This window comes from Acanthochromis polyacanthus, chromosome 7 (genome assembly GCF_021347895.1).
Source record: "Acanthochromis polyacanthus isolate Apoly-LR-REF ecotype Palm Island chromosome 7, KAUST_Apoly_ChrSc, whole genome shotgun sequence".
Lineage (NCBI taxonomy): Eukaryota > Metazoa > Chordata > Actinopteri > Pomacentridae > Acanthochromis > Acanthochromis polyacanthus.
This window is the reverse complement of record NC_067119.1, coordinates 23,371,347-23,394,931: the sequence shown is the minus strand read 5'-3', so window position 1 is coordinate 23,394,931 and position 23,585 is coordinate 23,371,347. Positions and strand designations below refer to the sequence as shown.

Genomic DNA, 23,585 nt, shown 5'->3' with positions numbered 1-23,585 from the left:
ACATTCGCAGCAAAAATGGCTTCACTGTGGATGTGCAACTAAATTCTTTTGCAGATTCTTACTTTTCTTCTGTTGTAAAACACAAACTATATCAACTTTGTGTGCTCGCAAAGACTTGGTTGTTTAAAGTTGCAGACAAATACTGATCATTTGCACATTAGCAGTGAAGTTCAACAGACTTAACACAGAAGTCATGTTTTTCGGATTTCTTTTTCTTGGTAAAAATTTGATGTGAGCGGGGACAAGTTTGCTTTTTTCCTTTTTCATTTTTTTGGCAGTTTGGATTGCAATAATTCAAGCATTTTAGAGGCCCAATTAAACCTAAAAGCAGTCGAAGAATGCATTCCTCCTTGCCGCATATAAAAGAATGAAATGCGGTCACATTTTTTAGGATTGCTTGGGGTTGAAATGCCTCTCCAGTCTTATTTTGGCTACCCATACAAAATGTTTTCAACAATGGTGTAAATTATGGGTGTAATATTGAGATTTGGCTCATCCAAGTGGATACACTAACTACAGATAAAAGTTAATTTTGGGACATGTTAGGTGTGCTTTACTTGGAAAAAAAAAAAAAAGACAGCATTGCACAAATGTTGATAAGACCATTGATAGAATCCTTGTTACTTGTGCTTGTGTGTGTTGTGTTAACTTACGAGGATCTGAGTTGTGCATTCTCCATGTGATGCACAGCATGGATCCATTTGTTGTGCCTGTTGTGTATGTGCAGCAGTCGGTGCAAATGGCTCCACAACTCAGCAACATGTTCAGAAGATGTTTACATATTGAACATGTGTTTTACAGTGATGTGTGTGTCAAGGTTTGTGTGTATAGTTTTGCTGTTTGTGTTCCATTTACTGCACCGCAGGTTGTAGCTTTCTCATGTAAATTTGACTGTTAGAGCTGCTGTGTGAACATTAATAAGAATTATTGTAACTGGATGGCAATCCTCAAATTCCTCCAAAGTATTGAAGTTGTTGAAGTTGCTGTCTCTTATTTGGATTCACCGGAGCTTTAAAGTAAATACTATGTGATCACACATGGCCTGCACATGGCACCAGCTCTTCCCTTAAGTGTTTCATACTATATGTACAACAACAACACAGGTCATTAGCCTCCCAGTCTGTCCATATAGTTGTATGAGAAGCATTTTATTGCTCTGTAAAACATGGGGTGAAAGTTGTTTGAACTTACCGGGGCAATTCACCTCTTTGTCTTTCTTTCTTTCTTTCTTTCTTTCTTTCTTTCTTTCTTTCTTTCTTTCTTTCTTTCTTTCTTTCTTTCTTTCTTTCTTCTAACTCTATAATATTAAATAAAGAATGCTGGTGTTTATCCGCATATCCATCAGCTTGTTTTTCCTGTAAAGGTGTGTTATACAACACTGAAATGTGGCCAAGTGCAAATGCTTCGATGAGACTGGCATGAGGAGCCTGGCCTAGGGGATATAATGGAGATTTTACAGGTATACTGAGTACCAACTCCTGTAAAAACGAATATACTTGGTATGTGAGATGCTATATTGAAGGTATTATATCGTTTTAGCATGGAAGCTTTCCGTGTTGGGAAGAAGGGGTGCTTCTTTTTTTTCTTTTTTTTTTTACATCAATCCTTCATGGGATCTAGACATGGCCCCTGCTACAAGATGTAATGTTAGAAGCTTATGTGCCTTACCTCTGGGATTAATCTAAACTTTCACATCTTTGTTTTCCTCATAAAGTGGAGGGCCTGCTGAAACAAGCAGAATTTTTTCGTGTGTGTTGTTTCACGACTTGAGCCACCTGGTCGGCTTGTCTTTGCATCTTTTCAGCCACACAGCAAACGATGTCAACAAAGATTTAACGCAAAATTTGATCCCTACAGCAGACATAATGTGCATGTGTGTCTGCCTATGATTCACACCGACCAAAATACCACTAATTTATGAAGATAAAAGGGGAAAATTTGCTGAAACAATAGCATTAGATCAGATTTATGTATTAGAGTTCCAGTCAAGCCTCGGGCAGTAAGCCGTACCCAGCAAGACGGCTCATGATAGAAAACACGTCTACAGCCATAACGTTGGTGAGTGCTGTTTGAATCAGCTCTTTAAAAGACCGTACTGGTGGGTTTACTTTGTTTAGTCAATTAACTGCACATTGTCTATATCTTACATTACTGCCAACAATCGTCAAGAGCATATCTAGATTGTTTTACAAGAATGTCCTTCATTCGAGGAAGCCATTACAAAGTGTTTTTTGTTGCACTGCAGTCACCTTGCATAAACCTTTACATTATTGCCTGTGTTCATTAGCTTAGCTGAGCATAAAGGCTTAAAGCAGGAAATAAACCTGAGTTCAAAAAAACACCTTCCAGTTTATACTGTTTTTGGTCTCCACCCTCTCCTGAGGGATATTTGAGGCTCTTGAGCTGCTAAGTGTTACACGATGTTCACCCACTAGTTTAAATCTTTGGCTGTCTGCCATTTTCGTGTTCAGCAGGTAGAGAACACTCAGTTTCGAGAGCGTTCCAATAAAAGCAGCTGCTTACCATGGGTGAAAATTTAGGGATACACAGTATTTTTGATCATATCCGATATGCCTGTTTTCCTATCTCGTTTAGACCGGCTGCTGATGTTGATGCCAGTGTACTCATTTTGTTTTTTCACAATTAATTGCAAATAACATAAAGTCTCTCTTCTAGCAGAGTTAACTTATTATTAAGCCTTCTCTTATTGTGAGGGCCCACAATGCTTCGCAAATGTACAAATTTACTAGATAAAACAGGGAAATTTCTTCAGTTTACATATAAACATATTTACTGTTATGTAAGTTTTTCAGACAAAACTGTAAACTTTTAGCCTTACAGGTATTGTCTCCCTGCCAGTACATATATGATACGAATATTTCATTTCAGAGCCTTTATGAGCTGATGTTGATTTTGATGCGAATGTCAGCCTATTAAAAACTGACACTGATGGGGAATCGTACAGCCGAGTGACATTTCTCTGATTATTTATTGTTTATGGTATCGCAAAAGTTGCCATATTGACTCAGTGTAATATGCTAAGTTGTTTCCTTTAAAAGAAAGCACTCTTGACTGGTATATTTTGACTGCGTGGCCATGTGTGTGAGATTCCAAACATGGAGGGTGACCTGTTACAACCTGTTAGAAATGATTATGTAAAACCACTGATTCATACTGACTGGCCAGAACAGAAACTCTTGAAGAATCAATTTGCCCTTTGTTTGATTATCCTGAAATTCGTGAGTCAAAAGTCTAACATGAGTAGGCATATACTGCATTGGATACAGACCAACCACGTGTAAACGTCTCCATATTCTATTGATAAATGGCACATAGGCAAGAATGAGTGTTTGGCCTGGACAGCCTGGGCTGGTTCGGTATGATTTATGTGCTGAAGGACAGTGGCCCAGTTCTGCTCTGTGGATACTGAAGTATGCTTGGAAATAAAGTGTAGTCTGGAAATAGCAGCCTAAAATACTGCTGCTCACTCCATAATGATGGAGAAAGTCTCCTTTTGGGAGCATAAAATCATTATTAAAGAGCACAGCTGAATGAATGGAGAGATCACTGTGTGTACTCGTTTCTTTCTTAGCTCTTAACTTTTGAACTTTGGATGCTGATACAATCCTAATGTTTGAGAATCCCAAAACAGACACAAAAGATTACTGATTTTTTTTTTCTTTTTTTTAGCTGCTATTCCAAGTACTTTAACCTGACCTGATCTGGGATTTATATCATACAAATGTTACATTATGTGGTCTTGTATTTCTCACATTTTCCCAACCTAATGGGAGTCTTAGTTTGCTTTTGTTTCATTTCTGCTAATTGTCTTGTAAAAGCACAAGCTTCTATTTAACAATGTTGTGCCCCCATTTTTTTTTAATATGAATGATTTTGTAAATTAAATTTGATCAAAATATTTATTCAGCCTGCCGAGACCAGAACCAGCACCGCCTGCTTGACCTGACCCAGTTCTGTCCCACCACAAGCAGTGAGCTGTTCCTCTGGAAACAAGGGTCATGTACAGTGTGACTCACTAGCATGTCCAGTTGTCCCCCCCCCAATGTAATATGATTACAGTCTCCCCCCGAAATGAGAAGTATTTGTGACAAACAAGGAAAAAAAACAGTGACAAGAGAGTAACATGAGCCACATTCATGCAACAATAAAAAACAGAACTTTATTGTATCGGTACAAAAGCATTTCCTCTCAACCTACATACAAAATACAAACACTCACAGTCCAGTCTCACACCCAACTGTGGATACACATCAGACAACACATCAGCAGGTATAGATGAACGTAGGATTAATAGTTAATATGTTTCTGTACGCAGAAGCAAACAGCTGTGGTTTAACATAAATTTCAAGCATTAGATTAGAAGGATATAATAGCTTCTGATTTAACTCATACAAAGGGTAAATGGTCAATTTGGAATTATTGGTTCAAACATTTTTCCAGAAGTAGCGGCTGTCTATAAAAAGACAGCAGCTTTAATACAGCTGGTCTAAGACAGCAGTGGTGAAGTGAAGAATGCTGTGGGAAGGTTATAGTCTAACCACTGTCTGTCAGACAGTTGATGTAGTCTACACAAAATGATGTCACTTGCTGCGAAAAAGTGAAATACACAGTAATCCTGTTAGATAGATATGTACTGACAGATATTTGAACATTTAAGTTAATGTTTGAAATTTGAATTTCCCAACTTCTTGACAATTTCCCTGAATTAAGATATTAACATTGAAAAGATCTGGACTGAGAAAATGCACAGTAATGTGTTGGCAAACACCCACATCTGTCTAAATACAGCTACTGTTTATAAAGTGTGCCAAACTTTATATATATTTTTAAAAAAAACAAAGGTACATAAAACTACACTGGTATGAAGTATACAATACTGTTAAATCTAGAGTGCTATAGACACTAAGATCCAAATGTTCATCTCTTAAAAGAATTAATGTAATTCTGTGTTTCTGAAGTTGTGTTTCTACTCACACACAATCATTCCTCTACAGTATAATACAATCACATGATAATATAAAGGAAGTGGCCTGATTTCACAAACACACAACTATCTTGGGAGATATGCCAACAGCCGTGACAATGCTTTAAAAAACATAGCTGTGGCAGGAAGGGAAAAAGGCCGGTGTGACAATATTTACAAGTGCATGTTTCAGAGTGACTAGCTGCATATCTCTGACAGGCTCAGTGCATTTCTTTGCTGGCCTCTTTTGAGTCATTGTTGGAGTGGACATTGGTCAGTCGGACGTTCTCCTGCTCTGTGCCCTCTTTCTGGTCGCGTACTTCTCCCTCCACATGGAAACCAACCATCAATTGGTAGACCATCACGCCAATGATGGTACCGAGGAACGGGGCAAAAATAGGCACGAGGAACCAGCCATTTCTAACCCTGAGGAGTGACAAAAAAGAAAGAATGTGGATCAGTAAATAGAGGGCTGGGTGCGAGAATGCTGTGAGAGACATTCACATTGAAATAAATGATGGGGGAAAAATGCTTGAAATCTGCGCACTTACGTAAAAACGTCAACACCCCATCCAGCCATGGCAGTGAAAATACGTGGTCCGAGGTCTCTGGCAGGATTGACAGCATAGCCAGAATTAAATCCCATAGACAGCCCAATGACCAGAACCACAAACCCCACAGTGAAAGCCTCCAGTCCCTGGGGGATGGGGTTGTTGTATGGATCCACAATAGCCAGAATACAAACTATCAGGGCTGCTGTGCCAATAATCTGCAATGGAGAGAGGTACATGTATGATGAAATCAGGATTTGTATGCTTGTAAAATGTAAATTTGGTGTATGATACAGTAGCTGTTCTCACGTCAATAAAGTACCTGATCAAAGAAGCCATTGACAATAGTGAGATGCTTTCCAGGGTAGGTAGCAAAGATGCCAGCTGTTGCCTTAGGACCAGTCACGTTGAAATTCCCAGGATGGTCCCACAGGGCATCTGAGGAGATACAACAAGATATATCATGCTTAGTTTGGACCCGTGTGCTTAGATTTTATTGAAGCTAAAACATAAATCTGTTTGTCTATAGTTATGGCAAGATCATTCTGGCTCGTTCCTGGAGTTCTGCCTTACCGTAGTACATGCCAAAAATGATGGCAGCACCGAAAAAAGCGCCAATGGTCTGAAAGAGGAAGTACATGGGGAACTTCCTCCAGCGCTCTCTTCCAAGCAGACAAAGGGCAAAGGTCACTGCAGGGTTCAGATGGCCACCTTCAAGTGCACATGTTGACAGTATGTTAGTATGTGTAATAGACAATGAACATACAGTGTCACAGCTTTTCCTAAATACAATAAAATATACCTTAAATACAGATTTAAACTATATATTCTTTTATGTAAAGTACAAAACAGATTAAAGTGTTGTGCTATGAATCAAACATGAGAAATCTAACATTCCAAAAGTACTGCTTCATATTAAAAATAAAATAAGTTCCAGCAGATGAGTTTGATTACCTGATACCTGGCCACACACCAGGATCCCTAAGGTGGCTGCAAAGCCAAAGGCAAAGTTGACAGTGAGGAACATGCCATGGGAACCGCCGCTCAGTACCAGCTGGGCCACAGCACCACAGCCAAACATCTGCAGAGAGAAATGAAAAGCAAGTTTAGACTAGGTCCCAGTTACTTATTGTGCACACGAAAGCTCTTCAGTTGTCTGTGTTTTAAAGACGGCAAGTAGTGACACATTTATGTGCCATTTTAAGATGCATTTTTGTTCATATGGTCCCCGTTAAATTTAACTTGATGTTTTCTGGCAATGTTGCTCTATAAAAGTTTGCATTCCGCAAACTAACTGTAGTCAGTATCTCGGTGTTGTAAAAGAAAAATAGAACATACATACAGTAGATTCAGTGCTTCATGAGCCAATCAAGGTCAAGCTAAGGGGTGAACTAAGGCAATGTGATCATTATCAGTGAAACTAGTGAAACAAAAACCCACTGAATGAGCTGTACTCAGTATTAAATGAGCTCTATTGTGTTCCTAATGGCACACAAGATACCGTATGTACAGAAAGGTCACTATGTTGACCTTGACAGGAGAGGGAACTGTCACTGCTGTTTCCTGACTGATTTATCTAGGAAGGGGGAACAACAGTGAAACTTCAGTTTCTAGACAGAAAATGAGAAAATAGGGGCTATTGACTAATTCTGTCACAAAGTGAGGAGCTTGCAGAATGTGTTCTCTTTTGCAACAGTACTGCCTAGCAGGTGTTCGGCATACATTGTGATTATGTGCTCTTGCATATCCTTATGTGCTCTTTATATGTGCTCAGGAAAAGAAGAATGTGTGGTCCATGCTTAGGCTGCTGCTCTAAGCCCCCTGATGAGGATGCTTTTCATTCAGACCACACAACTCAGATGTTGAGGTTAGCTGGAGGGAACCACACTCAGAAGGACTGGCGCCTGAGGGGCGGTCATCAGCACTGGGCTTGGTCTAAATTCTTTTCCACCCATGATGAGACTGGCCATTACTGGAAAAATTGTGCTCAAATCAGCCCCAGTGTTTGAACTGTGCTTAGCTGTTCTGTTTGTGGAATGTGGAGCCTCCTCAATGTTTCGCCATGATAAAAATAAGAAAATAAAAATTCAAAAACTCAGGACTTTCTGCATAGTTCTTCTTAATGTCAGAGTCATTGAATTACACGTAATGGGCCATTAGCTTACAAGTGCCAACTTCCTTACTTATGTTACATTCCATCAGAAAGGTCTCATTTAAATTGCACTGAAAGTATCACTATAAGCATTCCTCCTGACTCTGAGGTGCTTCAGTGACTGCATGTTAACCGTTGATGGATTCTCACAGCTTGCTATGTCATACTGTTGTCGTTAGCAAACTGCACCCCAGCAGCCAACGTTCAATTGACTGATTCAGCTTGGTCATGCTTCCATGCAGCTAATCCCAACTTTTAGCACAGTCGGGGAGGTTATAAACCCCCTCCAACAGCAGTCAGCCTACTGAAACACACATTTGGAAATTGTCCGGGAGCTGCAGGCAAAAAAAAATAATCTGCTGGCATGGAACCAGTTTCTAAACTCTACCTGTGTGATCTTTTCAAATTTGGGATGAAGAGCACCAGAGGCCCTCCTACAGCTACCCTCTGGATCAAAGTAGGGAACCCTGGGCTGAAGCGGAAAATGCAGTCCACCTTTAGAGGGGTTAACAAACCAGTTACAGTGGGATGGCCAGAGATGTTATCTGCCCATAGCTGACCTCCAAGGTCATGTTTTCAAAGCTAGGTTGAGACTCAGTGCTGAGACAGCTAAACACACTATACTGAAATCAGGAATTTAATGTGGAATAGTTTTTATATGTTTTCTGCGAGAACTGAATGAAGAAACATAATTTGAAATGATTCTTGCATGGATCTATTGATAATCTGCCAAGAATGTAACAGTCATTACATACAGACACACACCCGCATGCACCTTCACACACCCTTAATAATACCCATCCCTTCAAATATGGTCCACTGATTTGTATTATTTAATAAACTTTGGCACAAGTGAAAAATGTATATGTCAAAAAAAGTTAAGAAGTAAACACTTTTTTCTGGAAAGAGAACATGGTAAACAAAACAGAGTAAGTGTGAGACTTCCGTCATCTCGGAAGTAAAATTATGTCAGATATGTGCACTATGTGACACCTATTGTTCTGTACCTAAGCTCACCAGCGCTGCCATCAACATGTGTCATCTATTAAATAACTACGCCACACCTTTAAGTCAGTAGTAACAATGCTAAATACTCTAACAATTAGCAAGTATTTTTAAGCCTAACCATGTACATGGAATTTTCCATCTCAAGTCTGTGCTTATACAATTTGCTTTTTTCTATATTACATGTAAGCTACATGAACTGTAAAGTTTCTTTGTTAGAGAGAAATGTGATTGATCTTAAATTATTTTTGCTCTGAAGTAGATTATATCAGAATATGCTTTTCATTTCAGTTAAAGGTAGCATGCTTTATGAGATCACATTTTATAAATCAATGAGTGGATATTAAATAAAGTGATTCATAAAGCGAGTCACTGTTGCACAGCTACAAAGTGGATATTAAATCATTAGAAGAGTCTTTAAGTTGCCCACTAAGCTGGCTGTTGTACTTGTATTTGAAGTATTAACTGGAAAACCCATTTTTTCCTGAGTGCCAATTAAAAAAAACAAAGAACCTCTAACAGAACAGTATTGTCTGACTGACCGAACTACGAGCCTGCTTTTGGAGGGGTCTGGATACATTTTCCTTGGTGAACAGAAAACAGAAGTGCACATTTTTCCCGATAATAAATGTGACGCTTATTTTGACCTACGACACCTTAATGACAGAGGAGAAGTTGGACAAAACATCAGTTTGTCACTGGACCAAATAAGTCTTTGTTATAGAGTGCTAAAATAAGAAGTTGCTGATGGTTAATAGGGCAAATGTGCAGCTCATTGCCTGATGCTGAGTTATTATGATGCATGTCCTAATACACACTTAGTGCCTTGTCTTGTGATGAAAGGGTATTACGAGGTCTTGGCTCCGGGATCCTGGATGTCAACTCCTTGCAAATATTGTTGTGTGATTGCAAATATGGTTTGGTCCACATCACATGCATTCCTGAACAACCTGTTATCTGACTGTTTGTATTAAGTTCTCCAGGGTAAGTGACACTTCATTTACACACCCAGAGAGCACTGGCATCATCTAGCACACAGGGAATGACTTTTCCTCCTTTGAAGTCTATACATGTCATATAAATTACATGCAGTTTCGATAACAAACATTTATCACTCTTCAAACATGACAATGCAAAGATGATAGAATTCAATGCTGTCATATGGGGAGTAATTGAGTAAACCTTCAACACTTGAAATGTGAGGGTACTTAGAGAAAAGAAAACACTCAGAGGGAGCAGAGTTCATCTCTTATCAGCACACAGAACATTTTGAAGTATGAGATGATGCATGTGGTCCATGCACACGCACACGCATCCATGCATGCAAACACACACATGCACTTACCACAAGGATGAGAGTACCAAGACACTCTGCCAGGGCCTGACGAAGCAGCAGGTTACGGATCTGGAAGAACCGGGCCAGTTTGTCCAAATACACCTTCTGTCTACCCATGTTTTCTTCTCAGACGCTGATGAGAGTGAGACGACACACACACACACAGGGTTTTCTGAGTTCCTGTGGAGCTGGGACAACTGGGCACCCTCTTATATAGGCAGCATGGGTTTGGGCTGGGTTGGTGCCAAGCCCGGGTTTGGACCCACCCTCTGCACCACGCCTCCCTGCACGTCAGTGTGTGATTCACAGACTGGTTTTCTCACTGAGCCTTTCTCTCTCACTCTCTCTCGTGCTCACTCTCTCTCTCCCCCCATCTCACACACACACATAGACCTTTAACTTCGCTGTACATGAGCTCCCTCGTTGCCCTCATTTACCACATACCTGCAACTAGATACTTCATTTTCCTCATTACATGCCTTTAGATAACCACAGCTGAGCAAAATACTATCTGTCATAACTTCAGGTTTTTTTATGCATGTGGAAGTTTGAATTTAGTAGTGTGTTTGTCTCTTAGTAGTTCCACAGTAAAGAGCTTACTGATAATGCTTCATCTCTGGCTCCCAGAAGTGAGCTTAGAAAGGCCCACTTTATAATAGGTGTGATAATCGTAGTTTTCTACATTTAGAGATATGCACATACCTTGACTTTTTCATTCTCCTTAGTTCCGATGTTTCATATTTTTGTCCTCGTAAAACCAGCAATACAATGCACACATAACTGTAATGCATACTTGCTGGTACTGGATCATTCCCACCCATTCACTCACATCTTTCTCTTTTCCCTCTCTGTGTCTCACCTCATTTTCTCTGACCTGTTCTTTTGTCCATCATGTGAAACTTCATCACCACGCATTATACCTCCTTTGTCTGCTTTCAATAGAGGTGTGAGAACATTTCCACTTTTAAAAGTCCTCAGTACGGCCTGTATCAGTGGGAATCAGTGTACCGTTGCTTTATCCGTTGTGTTTTTGGGTTATGCCTACTTTCTAGCGATTTTCAACAAGTTTGTGCATTTAGATTACACACTCTATAGAACTTTGCACAATCAAAGCATCACATTTCACTGCTTATATAAAACTAATTTCTGCATCAAAATAAATGTGCCCCTTCTGTGAAAATTTTCCACTTCAGTGCACCGTATGTTAACGAGCGCATGTCCAGAACTATGTTTCAGCAAATTATATGTACGTGACATGTTTCATCACTAAAGGAGCCAAAGGCAGTCTGAGTCATGCCAGTCACAGACGTCAACAATACCTGCGTCAGGAATGTTGCGCAACTCTTTGCAAGGAAGTGTTTTAGTGGTGCCTCCACAGGGAAAGGAGGGACCGAAGATGACAGGTTGTAGAAAAATGAGTGTGCTGTCTCCCATGTGTGTTTGAGGATGTTTTGGGTGAAAGGGCTTTTATGTGATCCAAGTTTGAACAAGTAAGGTGAATCTAAAGTATTTTCCAGAGAAATTGGATGGAGCTGTATGGAAGATGCTTGCATGGGGAAAAGCAAGTTAGTACAGCTACCCAAACTTTCTACAAAAGTACAATTTTGAGTTTAGTTTAGTTTTTTTGTCCTTTATTTGAGTTTTACCATTTTATGTTACTTTATTCTTCCACTATAGTATATTTCAGTGAGAAATATTACTCTTTCTCCTCCACCACCATTTTCTGACAGCTTCTTTTACTTTTAAAATGATTATTTTATACAGTGGACGTTATAGCAAGCTTTCAAAGTCCAATACATTTTGCATATCAAATCGGTGACTGTCAACCTTTTTGACTGTTCTGACAGCTTCCAAAAATCAGCATGTAGCCAGGTCACATTTCAGATGTTTATGAGTTGTTAACAACTCTGCAAAACTTAGTTGATCTTCCCTCCAAATGTCTCACATGGTTTCATTTCAAGAAATGTTCAAATTCATTCTCTCTCTCTCTGTCTCTCTCTCTGTCTCTCTCTCTCTCTCTCACACACACACACACACACACACACAAAACAAAGATTAGACAAAACGGTTTGTGTATCAGAACTTTCTTTTTACTTTTTTCCTCTCCCATCAATCATCTAATGTTTCCTGAGATTTATTAGGTGTCCCTGCAAATACAGTAAAACTGTACACAATCTAGTTGAAACAAGGTCCACCACCTGCAGCTGCAACAGTAACATAATGCTGACACACTGATGCTTCAGTATTCACAATCTAATGATGCCATATAAAGTACAGTTTCAGTCAAATGGACCAAACCAGTACTTCATTACTTTATTACTTTCACTACATTTTGCTGCCAATGCTTACATACTTTTACATGCGTATGATGTTTTTATGCAGGTATTTCACTTGCAATAGATGTTTTATACATTGTTTTATTAATACCTTTACTTAAGTGGAGATCTGAACACTTCTTCCCACACTGGTGGAGCAGATATGATCTCTGGCCCTCCTGGGGGTCCACCCACTTTTATATCATTTAATTTCCCACAGGTATGAATGGGAATGCACAGCATTGTCTGTTGGTGTTTGACCCCCTCTCTATGTTCTTTTCTCATTTTCAACCCACTGAAGACCTGGATAGATTTCAGTGAACAGTTATAGACAATAGGCTTGATTTTTTTGTAACACTTTATGAAAACATCACTTTTTGTACAGGTGCACTCCCATCCTATTATTACAAGGCTTTAACTTATCAGTTTCATTGCACACGAATGATTTTGACAAGGTTGTGCTAATGTTTTTCCTCAACGCTTTCCCCTGATTAATACCATCTTCTACAAAAGAAGATGTATGCTTGTCGCCACGCCCCCCAAACTTATACTTTGTCTGTTTTAATTTATCTCTTTAGACTTCCAGAAGAAATCCCATCTAAAATGCCAGAGGAGCTGCATTTTTTAGCCACATGTTTTAAAACAACTGTTCCTGGAATAGCTTGGCTCAGAAACAGGACAGTAAATAGTAACGTGAAAAAAAAGTGGTACCCACAAGAATTTGTGTTGACTTTCTTGAACAACCAATCCTAGCAATTAAACATTGCAATAGATAATGGGTTTTTTTGTGTACTTTTGTTGATTTTAAGGATCCTGAGGTTTTCAGGAAATGACACTGATCATAGTTTTTCACGTTGGTGATTGATGAGCAGATGTACAATGTGTTTACCAGATGTGTTTGTCTCCAGTAGGAGTGTCAGTTGTTTTCCATCAGGTGCTGGAAGACAGGACAGGTGCAGACAGGTGTAGACAGATTGATTTCCCTCAGACAGCACAGGTTGGCAAACTGCCTCTGGCCAGATGAAGATGATGTTAGCAACAACTACACACTGAATTGTTTCCAGATCTTCAATCATTTCCAGTCGTCTAAGAGACACACCAGTCCTCTGTAAGTCCACTTAATCGCTTGATGTTTAGACTTTTTAATAGCATGATATGCCACAAAAAGTGCATTTGCAAAGTTTTCAAATCCTGAAGATTTCCACATTTTGTATTTTTCATGCTCATCTAATTATGGGTTCAGTTATTTTCTTCTAATCTGTCCAGGGCCGGAGTGGGACTCATTTTCAGCCCCGGACTTTCATGCCTCAGACCGGCCCACTTTAGATCACGACCTATTACTATTAAAATCATGTAATTCTAGCCTTGTCTTGTAATACAGAGATATCCTGGAGGAAAACCTCTTCCAGAGTGCTCAGGACCTCAGACTGGGCCGAAGGTTCACCTTTCAACAGGACAATGACCCTAAGCACACAGCTAAAATAACAAAGGAGTGGCTTCAGAACAACTCTGTGACCGTTCTTGACTGGCCCAGCCAGAGCCCTGACCTAAACCCAATTGAGCATCTCTGGAGACACCTCAAAATGGCTGTCCACCAACGTTCACCATCCAACCTGACAGAACTGGAGAGGATCTGCAAGGAAGAATGGCAGAGGATCCCCAAATCCAGGTGTGAAAAACTTGCTGCGTCATTCCCAAGAAGACTCATGGCTGTACTAGCTGAAAAGGGTGCTTCTACTCAATACTGAGCACAGGGTCTGAATACTTATGACCATGTGATACTTCAATTTTTCTTTTTTAATAAATTTGCAGCTCAGATTTAACTGTCTGCAATTCTGTTTTGATGGATGTTAAATTTTCACTCAAAGCTGCCAGGAGCTGGGTCTTTAAAATAACCGCCGTCTCATTACAGAGTGAAAGTAGCAGTTCCTCCTTAAGGTCAGAGATTGCAGCATCTGAGGGCCTCTTCAAAAGAAGACGGAGTTGATGAAGGTGTTCTGGAGTAGGACTAGAAAGACCACGACCAAGCAGCCTGGAGATCTTAGGCAGTGTCTCCCTCAGGTGGGTGTCAACGGTGTTCACGGTCAGGTCTGTGGTAACCCCGTCAAAAAAACAAAACAGAAAAAAATCTAGAATATAAATCAACATGTAACCAAAGCACTCTGTGTATAACGCCATAGTAGTTCAGAAAATGTAAAAGTATAGTACACTTTTCAAGAATAAAATAGTATGGCCTGAAGTTTATAGTATAGCATGTTGGCAAAAAAACAAAAAACATTATCACATTATCATGTGGTTCAAAAAGTACAAAATGATAGGATGCTGCCTAAAATTGTCATGTATGATATGTGGTTCAAAAAATGTTATAGTGCAGTATATTGTCAAAATACTATGTTATTCAAGAAAACATCAGAGTATAATATGTGGTCTAAAAAATGCCATAGAATAATATTTCATTGCACAAGTAAAAGTATAGTCATTTTTAAAACTGTTCAAATTCTTATATGTTGCTAAAAAACTAAAATTAAAACTAAAACAAAAAAACGTCATAGTAATATGTCAATTAAAAAAGCCTATAGTATAGCAGGTCGCTCTAAAAGCGTCATAGTATATCCTTTGGTCCACAAAACGTTGTTCTGTCCCGGCTGTCTGAAGTAGGTGAGGAGCAACACAAAGACAGTCCAAAAGCTGGTTTCCAGAGGGTTAGACAAGTATTTATTTCAAAGAGTACGTTTACAACAACACAATATGTGAGGGGGTTAAAAGGAAGTAAAATGTTAGTAAAATAAAAATAAATAAATGGAACTAAAAGTGAACTTCACATTGACATTGATGGGCATTCCAACCAGTAACATAAATAAAAGATCATCAATACGGAATAAAAAACTCTTCCTGTTCACCTCTTAAAACCCCAAAACACACCGCAGTAGCACCCTAATCTAAAACTACCAATGGGTTCCCTGTTTTCCTTTCTGAACAATTCAAAGGTCTCTCTCTATCTCCCCACAGATCCACCAACCACTGGAACACATCTCCAAAGTTCTGCTGAAGCTCAGCTTCCCCTCAGAAGAAGTGCCGCCAGATGAAGGAGCCTTTTGAGAGGCAGCTGGCATCGTGATTGGACGGTACTTTGGTCTGATCCAATCCAGCTTCAACCTCAGAGACGGCAGGCGGGACAAATAGTAGTATAGTATAAAATATATAAAGTATATTGTATAGATAACAAGTCAAAGAAAAGACACATACTCCGTAGAATTGTAGTTTTTGTGGGCTGACTGATTGACTGATTATTGGTCTTTTATTTTTTTTTACCAGAAATAAATCCATTTAGTTTGGATCCTTTATCTAGCTGTGGTCGCTCTGTCTTCTGGAGTGATTTGATTGGTTATATGTCACGAATAAAACTCCTTTAACTTAACATCTGGAAACAAAACAAAAACGTATCAACAAAGATTTCTGTTAGAGTTTGTGTTCTTCTAAGTTTAGCTGCAAGATTTTAAATACTTTCATTTACTGCAAATTAATATCTACTCCAAATGTCTCTCTAATAATCATGATCAGCCTTAAAATCCCACAAAACACCCCTCTATACTCGACCACACTTAGTACAGTCCGGTTCCCCCTTCTATAAATCTGCTTGGAATCTTCCACTTCCTGTTTGTCAAAGTGGCCTTCCACCTGGACAGGTTTTGTTGGAGCTCATGCAACAAACATTTTGGCTAACTGCACTTTGGATGGATGACACTGAATTAGAGTCTGTTTTAATGAGACTGAGTTCAGATGTGTAGCTCTGTCATTAAATAGGAAATTATTTCTCGGCATTCACAGAGAAAAGTCTGAAATGTTTGCTAGGTTAGCGTCCCACACGTTCTTTGGCTCAGCTAAAGCTAACTCTCTCCAACTTCTGGATCTCTGGAGTTGCTTGTTGTTAAAATATCTTGCTAGAGGTGCTGAAGCTTAGAAAGTCTGAGATGTTTGTTCAAAATAAGCTCATTCTCAAGTCTTATCTGAACTGTCCTCTTTTGTTTGAACTTTCCCTAAACTTAGGAGTTAATGACAGAGCAGCACATCTAGACTCAGCCTTATTTATGTAGAGATTAATCTTCAGTGTCATTTATTGATGATAAAGTGCAGTTTTTCAAATGTTTGTTGCACATGCTCGCTACCAAACCAGTCCGGGTGGAAGATGATGTAAAGAGAAGCTCCAGAGGATAAATATCACCCATTTATGTTGGAAATGAATGACGTTTAATGAGACATTGTCATGCAAAAGTTGGATTTCCTTTTAATAATGTTCAAATCTTTGTTGAGTGTTTTGTTGATGCTGGTTTCTAAATGTTTTCTGACAGTCTGCCACAAACATTAAAACCTTTTACGGCTCACAGGCTGCAACAATTCACACATTATCAACTATTTTTCTGACTAAACTAAGATAAAAAGTGAAAAACTGCCTGATTCCTGCATCATGAATATAAATAGTTTTGTTTTTATGACAGGGAACTGAATATATTTGGGTTTCACATTTTATAAACCAAAACAAGAAACAAATTACTGGAGAAAACAATCAACAGATTAATGGACAAAGAAAATGTGTTTTCCAACATATATGGCTGAATTACTCCAACATAAGATACATAAAATTTTAATTCAATTTCATTTATATAACGCCTATTACAGGTGAAATTGTCTCAAGATGCTTTATTTTAATATTTTCTTGTCATTTTTTTTTTCAAAATGGCGCCGTGTTAGCGGCAGCTAGTTACAGCAGCTCCTGTTAACTTTAGGTGTTTTTAGATATTTCTCGTAGTTTTTTTCTTCTCTTCCGTTCTTCAAGTGGGTGCACCGCATTTGTACAGTGCAACAATGGATGTACAAATGGCGCTTCCCCTACTTTTTTTACTTCTTATTTCGGAACTTTTAAAGTTCTCATGTAGCGACCCATTCAACCACGGCTCCATTGTTTACACTATGTATGTGAATGAGAGATGGTGTAATGCTGGGCACGTTAGCGTAAAACAGCGGCTCTGCACTAAGGATGTAGAATTGCTGGCGGTCAGTCTGCGTCCGTTCTATCTGCCACGGGAGTTTTCACATGTAATCGCTATTACTGTGTACATCCCTCCCTTGGCTGATGCAGCGGCAGCCTGTGAACTCATCCACAGTGAAGTGTCGCAGCTGCAAACATCTCACCCTCAGTCTCTTATTATCATCTCAGGAGATTTTAATCATGCATCGCTCTCTGCCACTCTCCCCACGTTCACTCAGTACGTGGCCTGCCAGACCAGAGATAGTAAAAACCTGGACCTGCTGTATGCTAACATCAAAGATGCATACAGCTCCTCCCCCCTCCCCCCGCTGGGCCGCTCAGATCACAACCTGGTGAGGCTGCAGTTCATTTACATACCAAGGGTGAAGAAACAACCCCCCACCATAAGGTATGTGAAGAAGTGGTCTGACGAGGCCACTGAGGCGCTGCAGGACTGTTTTGAGACCACAGACTGGGATGTGTTGTGTGGTCCACACGGGGAGGACATCGATGCACTGACAGACACTATAACGGACTACAATAACTTCTGTGCAGAGAACATCGTACCGACCAGGAAAGTACGGCGTTTCTCAAACAGCAAACCCTGGGTAACCCCAGAACTGAAGGCCCTGCTGAAGGAGAAGAGAAGGGTTTTTGGATCTGGGGAGAAAGAGGAGGAGGGTGCAGAAGGAGGTAAAGAAGAAGATCAAAGCGGACAAGGCCAGCTACAGGACCAAGATGGAATCTCACCTGAGGAACAATAACACAAGGGAGGTCTGGAGAGACCTGAGATCCATCTCTGGTTACAGCGGAGGCCATGAGAGGGGAGCTGCAGCAGGAGACCGACAGTGGGCCAATGAGCTGAATCTGTTCTTTAACAGGTTTGACTCTGCTCTCACTCCTCCCCCCTCTCATCAAAGCACTGACCAGCCTGCTTCTTCTTCACACCTCAGCTCTATACCACCAACAGCACCTCTCCTCCTCCCCCCATCCTCCACCACCTCTGGACCCCACGTACAGCCCCATCACCTCTCCTTGTCTCACCCCCCACCACCACCACCATCACCCCCTCTCCTGTCATCCTCCTCCACCCACAGCCTCTCCATAATTGCTGATCACGTGAGATGGGAGCTAAAAAAGATCAAGACCAGGAAAGCCGCAGGTCCTGATGGAATTGGCTCGAGACTCCTCAGAGACTGTGCAGACCAGCTCTGTCAGGTGCTGATGCGCATCTTTAACCTGAGCCTGAGTCTGGAGAGGGTTCCTGTATTGTGGAAGACTTCCTGTCTGGTTCCTGTCTCAAAGACCAGGAACCCCAGGGAGCCAAACCACTTCAGACCTGTGGCCCTCACTTCTCATCTGATGAAGACCATGGAGAGGATCATCCTCAGGAACCTCCGTCCCCAGGTGAGCCCACATCTGGACCCACTGCAATTCGCTTACCAAACAAACATTGGAGTAGATGACGCAGTTGTCTACCTGCTGCACAGATCGCTGACTTACCTGGAGGACACCGGCAGCGCTGTGAGGGTCATGTTCTTTGACTTCTCCAGTGCTTTCAACACAATCCAGCCTTCTCTGCTCAGAGCGAAGCTTGAGGGAGCGGGAGTAGACTGTCACCTGGCTGCTTGGACCATCGACTACCTCACCAACAGACCACAGTACGTGAGGCTTCAGGACTGTGTGTCTGATGTAGTAGTCAGCAGCATGGGGGCCCCACAGACTTTTCGGCCAGTCAGAGAGACACTTTGCCTGCCCAGCCAATCAGAGGTTTTTATTCCATGTGCTTTACCGACTTCCGGGTGTGGAATTTCACGATGGAGAGAGTGTAGACAGTTCTTGTTTTGGATGGCTGGTCTGCTCTAATCTCTATGATGCGCATTTCCCAATGACTCAAATAACTTATCCATTCCTCTTAGTATATTGAAATCATAGCCTACACTCTATTTATTATCTTTTAATGATGAAAAAATAAAATGGGTCCCTACTGTCATTTGGGCACATAAAGTATTGGAAATAATGCTTGCTTGTTCACTCTGTTCCAACAGCTCACCTGTTCCTTCCATACTGACCGCAGTAATCCCCTCATCACTACTGGCTCTGCCTCTGACACTAAATCACATTTTTAAAAGGATCAAAATTCTCAGCACAAATCTCCACTTTTTGCAAAGCCGTCAGGTCAGTTTCATTAACGTAGAGCTGAATCATCTCACATCTCAGGGCACTTCTCATATAGAGCAGGTCTACACCAGACTCTTCATTATATTCATTCTAATAATATTCACTCAATGAACAATCCTACCTCCCACTCTGGACTTGTGGCTCTCGGCTGCTGCTTGGGTCTGGATCTTTCTTCTGATTCTGAGGGGCTGCAGGACAAAGTTTCCCAGTGATGTGGTCCCATCATACTATTATTGAGCCTACGTTTAGTTAGCAGGGTGATCGCCTAGCAACATTACATTTTATTACGAGAAGGAAAAGACACTGTTAGGCAGCGCGATGAATACTATTAACTGGACAACGCGCCATGTATAGCAAAAGCATTTATTTAGACAGAAACGTCACATGCTACATTACCAAACATGTTTGACAATCAAAGCATGATCGTAACAATCCACGTTTTGCCCAGAGAGGAACTGTGGTTTTGTATGAGGAAGTCTGGAGGGTCTAAGAAGTATGTTAGAGTGGTGCAGGGCATTTATGAGGACTTTAAGACAGTGGTGAGGTGTGCTGTAGGTGTGACAGAGGAGTTCAAGGTGGAGGTGGGACTACATCAGGGATCAGCTCTGAGCCCCTTCTTGTTTGCTATGGTGATGGACAGGATGACAGACGAGGTTAGACAGGAGTCTCCATGGACTATGATGTTTGCAGATGACATTGTGATCTGTAGTGAGAGCAGGGAACAGGTGGAGGAGAAGCTAGAGGCATGGAGGTTTGCCCTGGAAAGGAGAGGAATGAAGGTTAGCCGCAGTAAGACGGAGTATCTGTGTGTGAATGAGAGGGACCCAAGGGGAAGAGTGAGGTTACAGGGAGAAGAGATCAAGAAGGTGGAGGATTTTAAGTACTTAGGGTCAACAGTCCAGAGCAATGGAGAGTGTGGAAAAGAGGTAAAAAGTGTGTACAGGCAGGCTGGAACGGCTGGAGAAAAGAGTCAGGTGTGCTGTGTGATAGAAGAGTTTCAGCTAAAATGAAAGGAAAGGTTTACAAAACTGTGGTGATACCAGCCATGTTGTTTGGTCTGGAGACAGTGTCCCTGAGGAAAAGACAGGAGGTAGAGCTGGAGGTAGCAGAACTGAAGATGCTGAGGTTCTCTTTGGGAGTGACCAGGATGGATAGGATCAGGAATGAGTACATCAGAGGGACAGCACATGTTAGAGGCTTTGGACATAAAGTCAGAGAAGTCAGACTGAGATGGTTCGGACATGTCCAGAGGAGAGAGAGTGAATATATTGGTAGAAGGATGCTGAGATTCCCACTGCCAGGCAGGAGGCCTAGAGGAAGACCAAAGAGGAGGTTTATGGATGTGGTTAAAGAGGACATGAAGGTAGTTGGTGTGAGAGAAGAGGATGCAGAAGACAGGGTTAGATGGAGGTAATTGATCCGCTGTGGTGACCCCTGAAGGGAAAAGCCAAAAGAAAAAGAAGAAGAAGAAGAAGATTAGAAAACATACTTGCAATCAGCAGTCTCTGAGATGTCTCTACAACTAGATATGAGTACAGTGTTACCTAACTAAATTCACTAGACACAATTACAAACGATACACACCTGTCTATAGAAGACTTCACAGTTGATGTAGGTCAAAGTGAAACCAAACCATAAGGTCTGTAGAGATGAGACATGTTGTGGTGAGACACAGACCTGGGTAGGGATACAAGGAAATGTCTGCAGCATTGTGCATCTCAGCCTCCATCATTCTCAAAATGAAGAAGTTTGGAACCATCAACTGTCTTCCTATTTGGCTATCCAGATGAACTGAGCAATCAGGGATGAAGGGCCATGGTCACACAGATGACCAAGAACCCACTATGAATGAGATCTAGAGTTTTTTGTGAAGAGGGGAGAACTTTACAGTCGGACAACCACCAGTGCAGCGCTCCACCAAACTGGTTCCTGTGAGTACAGTAGCCAGATGGAAGCCATTCCTCACTAAACAGAACTGCACCTAAAAGATTCTTAGACAATGAGAAGCAGAATCCTTTAGTCTGAGTGAATGTGAATTTCAAATGCCATGTGTGAATTAAATTAGGCCCTAAGAATCACCTATCATGCACAATGGGGGCAGCAGCATGTGGTGGGGATGTTTTTCTGCAACAGAGACTGAAAGACTAGTCAGGACAAAGGGATGTAGTAAAATATGAAGCAACTCTGTGTAAAAACCCTGCCAAAAGTGCTCAAGATCTCAGGCCTGGGTAAAAGTTTATCTTTCAACAAGATCATGACTTAAAGCATGCTGTCAAAACAACACACAAGTAGCTTTAACTCTGTGAAAGTCCCTGAGTGGTCCAGCCAGAGGGTGGATTTGAACCTGTCTCTGGGCAGACCTAAAATATGGCTGTGTACTGACACTACCTATCCATTCTGGTTAAGCTTGAAAGATTGTGCCAAGAACAAGAAGAACGAAATAAAAAAAAGGCTACGAGAATCATTTCTCAGAGGCTCCCATTCCTGTCAAAAATGCTTTAAGCAAGTAGTAAGTGAACGGTGTGAATGGTTTTTCATTTTCAGGCTTGTAATTTGAATAAGTTTGCATAAAAATCCCCAACTTTATTTTTGCATTATCGTCAAGTAGTACAGTGTGTAGATTGGTGAGAAAACATAAACTGAATCGATTTTAAGAAGACTCTGAAGTGTAACAAAATGTGAACAACTTTAAAGTATCTGAAAACTTCCAGAATGTGCTAGATGTTTACCATATGTGTGGCCTGGCAAAAGAGCTTTTCACTCTTAGTTCAAACTGCGTAAAAGAGATCTGCAAACATGTCACCTCATGATATCACTGACTAATGCACCAAACAGCACCACCAGATGTGTCACTCATTCAAAGCAAAATCTTTGGAAATTGTGGAATGAATCACACCTGAAGCATTTGTAGAAGCTCATACATTTGCATTTTTTGTTTTAAACCACTGCAATGTGGTGCAAATCAGAACATCACATAATTTACCAGCATATTATTCAACATCGCAATGTCAAGATTGGGTGATATATTTTTCTATAAATCACACTTCATTCTAATGAGTCCCGTGCGTGTGTGGTGCACAAAGCCTTTCTCACACATTTCCACTTTCTCTATAATTATGCTATGTTGTAATCACAAGAACATGCTTTCTCTGTCAACAGCTGCAGACAGACAAACACTTGGGACACAGCTGAATGTGTCAGTGTGGCAATTAAGAATTTTTATATGCTGTTTTGTTCACGGTGGTGAGTAATCCATCTTCAACGAGCACACTTCATCTTTCTGTGTGTGTCTATGAGGGACTCCGGACTTCTGTGTTCAGAACACAGCAATACCACGGTGACAAGTACTCCATCAGTCGTCAAGAACATTTTATACCTGCTCTAATCACAACCCCTCAGGTGCTTCTCAGATTTTATTTCCCTTTCAGTAACGAGTGAAAGCTGTTCAGCTGAAATCTTAGACGAATCTTACTGCGAGTGAGATGAGAGATTGTCACGCAACAAGTAATCTCAAGCATGATGTACGTTTAAGTGGAAAACGGAAAACTGAAGAGCTCCATCTCCATCTGGACCCCAGATCATGACGTACAGGCCAGCTGTACTTTCATGTACATTGTTATCGAATGCATACAGGGCAGTTAACTACATAAATTCTCTTTTTTTCCTCTCCTATCACTGCAATTCTGCATTTACTCAGGGAAGATATACACAAGAGACCCTCTCGTTGCGTTACTTTCCTACTAATTGTCACTGAGGTTATCAGAATTCTAAGTAACTCATCTTGCCATGAAACTCCTGTTTGCACTTGTGGAACCCACAAGTGCAAACATAAACTAGACATCTTCATACTGTAAATCATGTCTTCCAAAGAAGACATTTAAATTCAAATTCCTTGCAAACTGAGATAATTCCCACAGTTATGTGTAAACATGGTTCTGCTTGACAGTCACCTGCAGTCTTTATTTTGAAAACCTTGTTCAAACTCATATCTCTGCATTACCACTAAAGTCACAGCAACCTCAGTTACCTGTTTGG

At 40.7% G+C, this 23,585-nt stretch overlaps 1 protein-coding gene across 1 annotated transcript; it reads right to left on the bottom strand.

The window, feature by feature from the left end:
• Window positions 1-4,154: 4,154 nt before the first annotated feature.
• LOC110950069 (aquaporin-3-like) lies at window positions 4,155-10,229 on the bottom strand. Its single transcript, XM_022192466.2, has 6 exons — window positions 10,038-10,229; window positions 6,490-6,616; window positions 6,109-6,246; window positions 5,858-5,973; window positions 5,536-5,753; window positions 4,155-5,410 (listed from the first exon to the last, which is right to left on the bottom strand). Exons 1-6 carry the CDS (start codon window positions 10,143-10,145, stop codon window positions 5,206-5,208), a joined length of 912 nt encoding a protein of 303 aa, XP_022048158.1. The 5' UTR covers window positions 10,146-10,229; the 3' UTR covers window positions 4,155-5,205.
• Between the last annotated feature and the right edge of the window lie 13,356 nt (window positions 10,230-23,585).

Bases quoted from the DNA above. Each gene is read 5' to 3' on its own strand.
- LOC110950069 (XM_022192466.2), bottom strand. From the start codon at position 10,145: ATGGGTAGACAGAAGGTGTATTTGGACAAACTGGCCCGGTTCTTCCAG. The intron at 6,247-6,489 runs GTAATCAAACTC...GTGCACTTGAAG, and splicing joins GGTGTGTGGCCAGGTATCAG to GTGGCCATCTGAACCCTGCA. The intron at 5,974-6,108 runs GTAAGGCAGAAC...GTATCTCCTCAG, and splicing joins CATTTTTGGCATGTACTACG to ATGCCCTGTGGGACCATCCT.